Source organism: Pteropus alecto, unplaced genomic scaffold (assembly GCF_000325575.1).
Source record: "Pteropus alecto unplaced genomic scaffold, ASM32557v1 scaffold92, whole genome shotgun sequence".
Lineage (NCBI taxonomy): Eukaryota > Metazoa > Chordata > Mammalia > Chiroptera > Pteropodidae > Pteropus > Pteropus alecto.
The window spans coordinates 523,607-533,052 of record NW_006432447.1 but is presented as its reverse complement, the minus strand read 5'-3'; the positions used below and the strand labels follow the sequence as shown (position 1 = coordinate 533,052).

General features: G+C 50.8%; 1 protein-coding gene across 4 annotated transcripts in view; it reads left to right on the top strand.

The window, feature by feature from the left end:
• SLC6A6 (solute carrier family 6 member 6) overlaps nucleotides 1-9,446 on the top strand; it is an 83,155-nt gene that overhangs the window by 62,759 nt on the left and 10,950 nt on the right. For all 4 annotated transcript variants that reach the window (XM_006907172.3, XM_025043608.1, XM_015585811.2 and 1 more), the window contains 2 exons: nucleotides 3,386-3,498; nucleotides 7,917-8,054. In XM_006907172.3, coding sequence (XP_006907234.1) covers nucleotides 3,386-3,498; nucleotides 7,917-8,054 — 251 coding nt within the window. The remainder of the gene's footprint in view (nucleotides 1-3,385; nucleotides 3,499-7,916; nucleotides 8,055-9,446) is intronic.

Here is a 9,446-nt window from a genome sequence, read left to right as displayed (position 1 = left end):
TTCCATCACCACCTTCTCAGCTTTGGTTTCTGTATTTTGCACTTTGCTCCCAGCGCGCTCCCTCTAAGCAAACCCATTCATTCACTCCACTGATGTTTATCGATTCATTGAGTCTCTACCCTGTGTCAGGCACCACCGTAGGCTCGGGGGCGGGGAGAGACAGTGGGCATGAAAGGCCGCCCTCTAGGACGGTGACAGGTCTGATCTGGGGGTAGGTTGTGGGGACACCGTCACCCTCTCGGCGTGGGCCCTGTTGGCAGGCTACCTCCTCCCCAGGACACCTGGAAGTGGAGAAAAGAGTCTTTAGAATCACGGGCTCTGCAAAGCCTGGGATCTTAGGCTGACATCCTGGAGCTCCAGCAAGATGGTTTCAGAATCTGAGAATTATGAGGTCTTCAGTTGCTAGAATCCTAGAGCCTCAGAACCACGATATCTCAGGTGCCTAAATTCTAGGACTTGCCATGATGCGCTAAGTCTTGGACGGTCACCTTTAAAACTACAGTGGCTTAGGCATGAGAATGAGAACCTTAGGATCCCAGGATCCTCAAAGTCCACCTTCCTGGCTTCTCTGCCCTTCCCCGGTCCTGCCCAATTCACTTGGAGGGTGGCCATCCGTCGCCGGGAAGATTCTGTAATTTTGCGCACCCTGCCCTGCTCCTCCTGACCTCCTAACTTCTCACTTCTCTGTGAGGCCACTTGGAGGCACTGGGGGTCTTGGGCTCAGGGGCCTCCAGCCCCGAGGAAAGCATAATGTCCTGATTCCAGAGACCACCACAGACCAGGGTCAGGCACAGCGGGAGTCCCTGCCAAGGTGTTACCCTTGCCCATAGGGCCCTAGAGTTCGGGGGGTCAGGGGTACCTCAACATTGTGCGTTCAGGTGTCCACTCCACAGACAAGACTGATGGCCTGAGAGCAAGGGTCTTGCTCGGGCTGGTCAGGATCAGAGCTGGGGTCTCCAAGACAGGGCCCCTCTGACATGAGGGTGTCCCCCTTCCTCAACACATGTGACAACCTCTGGCCCACCCTGTGTGAGGACACATCTGAGCTCCCGTGACCTCTCTGAGCTCCTGGGTCCTACTTTCCTCCTCACTTGGCAAAGATGCTGCCAGGCCCCCTCTTCACACCCACAATGCAGGACGACGTGGCAAATCCACGCCTTGGCCCCACCAAGCATTTCTTCATCGACCCCGGTCTCAATGCAGACCTACAGACATAGTTTTCCCTCCCTGAGAGCCCCCCAAAGGCAGGCCTGAGACTGAGGACACGGAAAGTAATTCCAGAAATATCCACACCCACTCGGAGGTTGGCAGTTAGATTGGTGAAGTGAGACAGTTCGCAACTTCTTCGCAGGTGGCTTTTTTCAGTCCAGGGCTTGCAAACCGATTCTGATTGATTGGGAATCGGCAAGAGCGTGGAGTGAACCTGGCGGTGGGAGATATATATGGATATATAAGTAGCTCTTTCTCTGTGGACAACTAGGTATTATGTGTATGTATATATCGTCAACCTAAGTTGTTTTCTTCCTCCCGTCCACTTCAAAGACCTTGGCGTTTATTCCCCACGGTGATGTCTGAACAGCCGACACATCAAGGGTGATTATTTCTCTAATAAGCTTTTAACAAGCACCATATTGAGCCAAGTGCATGTGAACAAGATCATTATTTAGCTGAACGTAGAGAGGCGCGTTCTCTGCCGAGAGTCATGCAGAGGTGCTCGGAGCGGCCGCGTTATTTCACATGGACTTCTCTCTAGAGTTCACCATGCGCTTTTAGAGAAAGGCGCTCAGACCAGACCCTCTCCCAGAGGCTGGCTTGAGAAAGGCAAAACTGAAATACAGAAACGAGCACGTTGAGAACCTTCACAGGCCCCGGGGGGTGGGCGGTGGGGGGTGGGGGCCCCATTTTACATCTGTCTCACAGTCGGCTGGACTTGACTCCTCACGCAGAGCTGACGTGTGGGGGGACCAGGGGCCCCAGTCTAGGTGGAAGTGTGGCTTCCGAGTCCAACTCGGACTTTGGGGTTGGTACAAGCACCCCTTCCACCACTTCTCGTGAAGTTTTCCAGCCACCTGAGGATGCTCGGTCATGGTCAGGTTTTCCTTAGGTTGAGTGGTCTCTGCACGATAAAAAGACTCACCCTTGACCACCACATTTGTGATTAACGCCGTGCGATGTGGTTTCTGGCTCCAATTTATTTCGAAGGTTTTTTTTTTTTTTTTTTTTTTTCCTTTTCATTTTTAAACCATTCATTGGGTTCTGGTATCTGCTTTAAATATCCTGCCTTCAGCCCTTTTTGTTTCACATTTCGTGACTTTTTTTTTTTTTTTAAGTTATAGATTTTACTTTATTTTTTAGCTCAGGCCTTTTAGGCCTCCTTTCTTTTGCTGCTGCTGACCATCTCTTGGACCCACAGGTCTCAGTTACTACTCCATTCTTCCCCCTAAGCAGAACGGAGGCCAGCTGGAGATGGGGAGACATTTGTTTCCCCGTGTTTATTTCAGAATGTTTCTAGTCAGAAAGGCATTCCCTGAGCTGGCAGGACTCCTGTCTCCAGATTCTGTCAGAGCCCCTTCTTGAGAAACCAGAAACCTTTTTCTAGGGAAATGGTGTCAGCATCTGGGAATCAACGCGAGAAGCTTTCTTGGGAGTCATGTACCGTAACCTGCCCCTCGCTTCTCAGATGGGGAAACTGAGGCCCTGTGAGGGCAGGTGGTGCTATAAAGAGGAGGCGGAGATGATGGTGTGATGAGGACTAGCATGTAGGCCATGGGTCTCCCAGGCCTGGGGTCTTACCCCGCGCATGCCTCCCTTCGGCTTTGGGCCTTAGCTCTGATTGACGTTGTTCAGGTGGGTGCGCAGAGGCACCCCGAAGAGACATCTGCCCTGCAGGGCGTGGTTGTCTATTTTTTTTCCTCCCCACTGTGTTTTAGTAGAAACCTTTCCTTGGCAAACACGGGATTTAGTAGTCAGATAACCAGAACCTTTCCCCTGCTTCCTTCCAGCAAATGTTGGCGTGGTCGCTCTGGTTTGGGGGGCGGGGGGCTCCTTTTCTAAGCTGGCAGACTGAGTCCAGGCTCAGTCCCATTTTCCATCCCAAACCACCAACGTCTGCCCGGCTTCTGATGTGTGAGGAGGCCACTTGTGCTGCTGCTAAGGAGACAGATGCTAAAACGGGGCCCCGCCTGAGCCCCGGTGCATCCCACCCAAAAGTAAGACAGACCCGGTCTCTACCACCGGGCGAGAAGTCAGGCCTGGCTCCTCCCTGCATTTTGGGTTTGGGAGCCCTGCCTCAGACCCGGGTGTCTTTGTATGAGCTCCTGTGCTCTGGGTGCTCAGCTGCTGATGTGTCTCCCCCTCTGTCCCTCCCCATTTCTCTTCCCTTTAGGCCCTGGCCTGGCCTTCATTGCCTACCCAAAAGCTGTGACAATGATGCCACTGCCCACGTTTTGGTCCATTCTTTTTTTTATTATGCTTCTCTTGCTTGGACTGGATAGCCAGGTATGTACGGATTGAGGGGCCGGCCCCAGGGTGGGACTGTCCATGGGGAACTGGTTCTGGAAAAGCCTCCTCCTTTGTGCCATGTGTGAGGTCGTTATCCCCTACCCACCTTCACATCAGACTTGCAATAGCTTCAGCTAATGAGGGCTCCTCCGGGCCCCCAGGAATGGAAAAGGCCTCAAAGCTCAAGTCGTTGACCTCAGCAAGGGGAAGTGGACAATCGAGGGGTGGGGTTAAAACAAAGCCGTAGATGGGAAAAAAAAAGGGTAAGACTGAAACAGAAATGATGCGCTGCCGTGGGGTTGCTCGGCAGGGGCCCAGGAATGACACAGCTCCTGGGCAGTTTGGGCAAAGGACCAACAGCTCTGTGCACAAGGTAGTCAGTGCCCAGGCCGACACTGAGAGTCCAAAGTGGGGCCAGAGAAGCCTAGACCACGCGCTGTTCTGTGCTTCCTGGAGCACATGAGTAGATGGGCGAGCTTGTCCTCACAGTAAAACTGAGATCCTCCGGCGCTTTCTAAATAGCTAAGCACTGGGGGACCTGGCTCAACCCTGCCCCGACCTCTGGCTGTCCTGGCTTCTGCCCTCCTGAGGCAGGACTCCATTGAGGCTATTTCCTGTACTGGGCTCAGGACTCCACTGGGTGCTCAATGAGACCCAACCAGGGGCTGCATCTGCCCTTGGAGTAACACAGTTCCAAGCTTCCCATACCCCATGCTGCTGTGTGACGTTGGGCACGTTTCCTCCCCGCCTGAGCCTCAGTTTTATCATCTGGTAAATGGGTACAACCACACCTCCATTGCCTTGCATGAAGCACCAGGCACCGTGCCTGGTTCAGAGAAGTCAGTAGTGCTTAGAGGATGGTTAGCGTGAGCTCTCGGTTACCTGTCCCCAGGGATATGTGTATTTTCATTGGGGCCTTCTCAAGATGACAGTTTCGAGTACAGGCGTGACTCTAGAAGGGAGGAGTAATGGTGTGCAGAATGGGCTGGTCATGTGCCCAGGCCACTTAGAGCCCTGCCTATAGTGCTACCCAGGGGCCAGCATCTGAAGTCAGTCACGGAAAGCAGGCATGCTGCAGCCTCATGTGCGGTCTAGGGCTCTGGCTGCCTCATGGAAAGTCTTTGGTCACCTGAGACCCAGTGAGAGTTGGGGGACTGTGGCCAGTCAGGAGAGGGCTTTACCCCCTGTCCTGAGGGCAGCAGCCTCAAAGCCAGTGCCCAGGGCAGGTCCCCAGAGTCTCAGAACCAGGGAGGAAAAAGTTTTAGAAGGTCAGAGGAGAGGAGGTGGTCCAGCAGTAAGGTCAAGAACAGAACAAAGGACTTGGCAGAAAGGGAACCAGGATTAGAGGAGACAGAATAAAAACATCTGGGAGATTGAAAACAAAATACTTACGCAGTTGTCGATGGGCTCGAGCTGTGTCAACAGCAGGAGGATTCCATTAATCATTCCTAGTTAATGAGCTTGGCCTTCCGAGGCCCCGAGCAAATGGCTCTTATAACTTCTTCCAGACCTCTAAGTGAAAGCAAAAAACAAGAACAGAAAGAGGTTAATAAATGATGAAGCCTGATATCTCCATGGGCCCCAAATAGGCCTCTTGGGCTGTAGAAACTGCTTCATGAGCCAGCGGAGGTGGTTTTATTCATTAGAATTTCGCCCTGGGAGGCGGGTGGGGCTGGGCTGAGGTTGTGCACCTCTGAGCTAGGCCCCAGGGTGGCCACGGCACTTAGGGACTCTCAATGAGCTCTCAAAGCCAGCCTAAGACGAGTGGTTCTCTTCCCACTTCAGAGCGAGGAACTCGCTCAGAGCCCTTAAACGACCTGCCTATTGATGATAAACCACAAGGGGCACAGTAGGATTACACCTGGTGAGCTAAAGCATGGAGTCTCGGGTCCGATGGTATAGGTTGGGATCCCTCCTTTGCATGTGCTATGTAAATTTGGGGGTGGGGGGAAAGGTTTTGTTGATGCTCGTGACCACTACACACTCCGTGAGCACCTCGATAGCGTCAGAGCACTGCCATCGGAGGTGTTCACATGGGCCAAACTTCATGCCAGGCATTTCATGCGCATATGTGTAGTAAAAGACATAGAACATAAAACTGGCCAACTACACCATTTTTAAATGTGCAGTTCAGTGGCGTTAAGTACATTCACATTCTCGTGTACCCATCACCACCTTCCCTCTCCTGAATTTTTCATATCCCCAAACTGAAACTCTGTTCCCCTGACACACTAATGCCCCATTTTCCCCTCCCCAACCTGACTTTTTCTACATTAGCTCCTTAATCCGCACAGGCCCTGCTGCCTGGAAACCTGAGACTCAGAGAGATAAGGACTCCAAAGGCTGAGGTCAGGTCACGCACAGCTGGTTAAGGGGTGGAGCCACCACTTGACCCTGGGGCTTCCTGTTCCCAGACCTGCTAGTCTGAACCCCCTCCCTTTACCTTTGAGTTACCTCAACATAGCTTCTCCTTGTGGAAATACAGAGACCCACCGCCAACATTAGGCAGTGCTTCTTGCTGATGGAGAAATGTGACCCTTGCTCATTACAGGAAACATTTCTAGCATTTGAGGGAGCACTCTCTGGCTTAGGGGCCATCATACTGCTGAGTGTTTATTTGTGAAGTGGAGTCAGGATGTCATCCTTGTCAAGGCACATGCCTATAGATATCTGGCCTGCCCGAGAGGGATACAGTTTGTGAACAAACAGCATGAGCAGAGAGCTGGAGCACCGCCCCCCAGGAGCTCACCCATTCCAGCCCCCTGACGTGAGTTAAGATTAATCACCTAATTACCAATGCACTTTAATGATTTCAAATCTTGTCTCAGCATCTCTGCTGAGTAGGCAAGATCTTCCCATTTTACAGGGGTAGCAATCGAGGCATGGAGAAGTCTGGATCACATAGCTATTAAGTGTGAGAGGTCTGTAGAGGCTGGTGGAACAGGGGTGGAGGTGGGGGTGGTGTTCTTTGGAAACGAGGAGCTTGTGCTGGTCTTGGCCCTGACTCACAGTGACATTGGATCTTCCTGTCTGTAATCTCCCTATCTCAAAAAAAGAAAGGACCTTTATTTTTAAATCTTTGAAGCTTAGCATTAGAGCTACAGGTTTGCTATAATTCAGTGGCAATTTTGGCTCAGAATTCCTTTAGCTGACATGTCATTCAGAGGTTAAAACATCAGCCCCTTGTATTCGGGACCCTATCAAGAACCTCTTAGTCATCTTTTCCCTAAATTTCTGGCAACCAACAGTCATTTCTCCTGCCCTTTTCAGCACATGAAAGGGATCTGCTCCTTGTTTGTATTCCCTGATCCTCCTGTGATGCATCCCAGAGAATAAGTGGTTGGACTTGTCTTATAGGAATGTTGGGGAAACATGCTTCCCAAAAGCCATTCCCAGATGAAAGAACAGAGCGTGGAGGTTTTGTCTTTACAACTTTTAAAGGAATCAGATCCACCACGGAGGGTGTTGGTTGGTAGGGCAATTTGTCTATAGCCATCCAAATGTAAAATGGGTCTACGAGCCCTTTAATCCTGAAGTTTCACTCGTAAATTATGCTATGGAGCCATGTGCACATGCACCGAAAGACAGGTGTAAGGGAAGAGGCCTCACTCAGGTCAGTAGCTGCAGAAGCTGGAAGCCATCTTTTGGGCACTGGTTAGGTTCATGATGATAAGTGTCCACAAGATAGAGTTTTGTGCTGCCGTTTAAAAAACAAGGCAACTCTCCGTGTAATGATATGGAATAGCTTCCAAGATCAATTGTTGGGTGCAAAGATGGGAAGACTTAGAAAGATCGAGAGGCTTTCTAGAACGCTTCCTTACGTTTGGGAGCCCAAGGATGGAGTCCTGAAGTCATGGCTGCATTGGGCTCGCACACTTGGGCTTGTAGGTGTGCACACACACATACAAAATCCCCAAAGGGTGAAAAATCACCACGTGAATCTGGTGGGGAAACTGAGGCCCAGACTTGCCCGGGGTTACCCACTCATTCTTCATGTGTCTGTTGAGCAACCACATGTGCCTAGCCCTGCTGGGCACTCAAGGCCTAGAAATGCGGGGGCACTCCTTCTGGCTTCAGAGAGGGCCAAGACCAAAGTCGGGGGAGGTTGTCGTATCGACACACATGTGCCTGTACACGTGGCAGGGCAGAGGGTCAGCATTGGCTTCGGAGAAGAGGTCATTTTTAGCTGAGTCTTAAAAGGCATTTCTGTGGTGGGAAGAGCCTCAGCAGAGATGCAAGGTGTGGAATATGGGAAGACCTGTATATGGGCCACGGTGTCCAGCCCCCAAGCAGACAGGTTCACACATTTGAACTTGACCCCACAGGCCAACTCCATGTGCCCAGCTCTTCTCTCTAGGCCGAGGGGGAGGTGCTGGGCATCTACCACTCAACTGTTCTCTTTTTCCCCTACCCAGTTTGTTGAAGTCGAAGGACAGATCACGTCCTTGGTTGATCTTTACCCATCCTTCCTAAGGAAGGGTTTCCGTCGGGAAATCTTCATCGCCTTGATGTGTAGCATCAGTTACCTGCTGGGGCTGACGATGGTGACGGAGGTAGGTGGCTCTCTCTTCTGGCACAAGGGGCTTCCCCTTACAGGGCCTATGGTGCCTCAAAAACATGTCTCAGAGCCATTCAAGCCAACATCCTCTCTGTGGTTCCCCCAACAGCTGGATGAGAGGACTAGGGTGGGTAGCCTCCGAGTCCTGCACAGCGGGGAAGGACCCAGCAGTTGACGCAAATTCTCCCTCTCCTTTTCCTGTTACCATGGCAACACTGCTGTTCTCTGTCTCCCTCATCCTGGGAGGCCTAGGGGAGGGGTACTTCAGTTACATTCCATTTTAACAACAGCTCTGTTCACCCATGACTGTGTTCAGTGGCCCGTCACGGGCCTGGAGGGGAGGTGGTTCTTGAGGGTAAATACCGCAGGCAGTGCCTCGCAGTGTCCGGCTGACACAGGGAGTGTGTGCTATTCAGAGGGTGTAGCAGCCAGAGGTGGTCCAGAAAAGAAAAGGAATTTTTGGTTTTTTAAAATTTAGATTGGCTTTTTTTTCCGGCTTTCTTGCAATACAATAGACAATCAGTTGCTCATATTTACATCGTACAATTCAATGAGTTTTTTCAATTATAGTTGGCATACAATAATATATGAGCTTCAGTTGTATAGCATAGTGATTAGAGATCTATATAACTCACAAAGCGATCACCCCACTAAATCTAATACCCTTCTTCCCCCTTAAATATTTATTACAACATCGTTCACTCTTTTCCTTATGCTGCACTTTATCTCTCCATGTCTATTTTTGTAACTATTTGTACTTAATCCCTTTGTCCTTTTCTCCATCCCATCTAGTAGCCCTCACAGTAGTCTCTGTATCTATGAGTTTGTTTCCATTTTGTTGTCGTTGTTGTCATTCTGTTCTTTAGATTCCACGTGTGTGTGAAATCACGTGACATCTGTCTATCTCCATCCGACCCATTTCATTCAGAGCAGTGCCCTCTAGGTCCATCAAGGCAATATCTCTTTCCATCTCCTTCCTTTTAGTCTGTGTGTGTCTTTTAATCCAAAGGGAGTCTCTTATAGACGGCGATCATATGCTGCCTGAAGGGAAGGAGTCTTGTACTAAGTAACGTAAGCATGTGAGCCTAGCGTAGGCCCAGGGCACACTCCTGTGCATCTCCCCATCCACCTCGCCTGTTCTCCAGCAAGGGGTTGCATGAGCTTCCAAACTCAGTTTGGTGTTTCCCATCACCACTTTCCTTACTGGAAGTTAAAAATAATTTTTTTTTTCCCCCTGGAAGTGTCTGTAAGAAAGAAATCTCCCCACCAAAAGGCAGATCACAGGTCCACATATTGAGCAGCTAGATATTGCTGAAGTCTTCCATGACGAGGGTCCCCAACCCCTGAGCCACAGACCAGTACAGGTCTGTGGCCTGTTAGAAGCTGG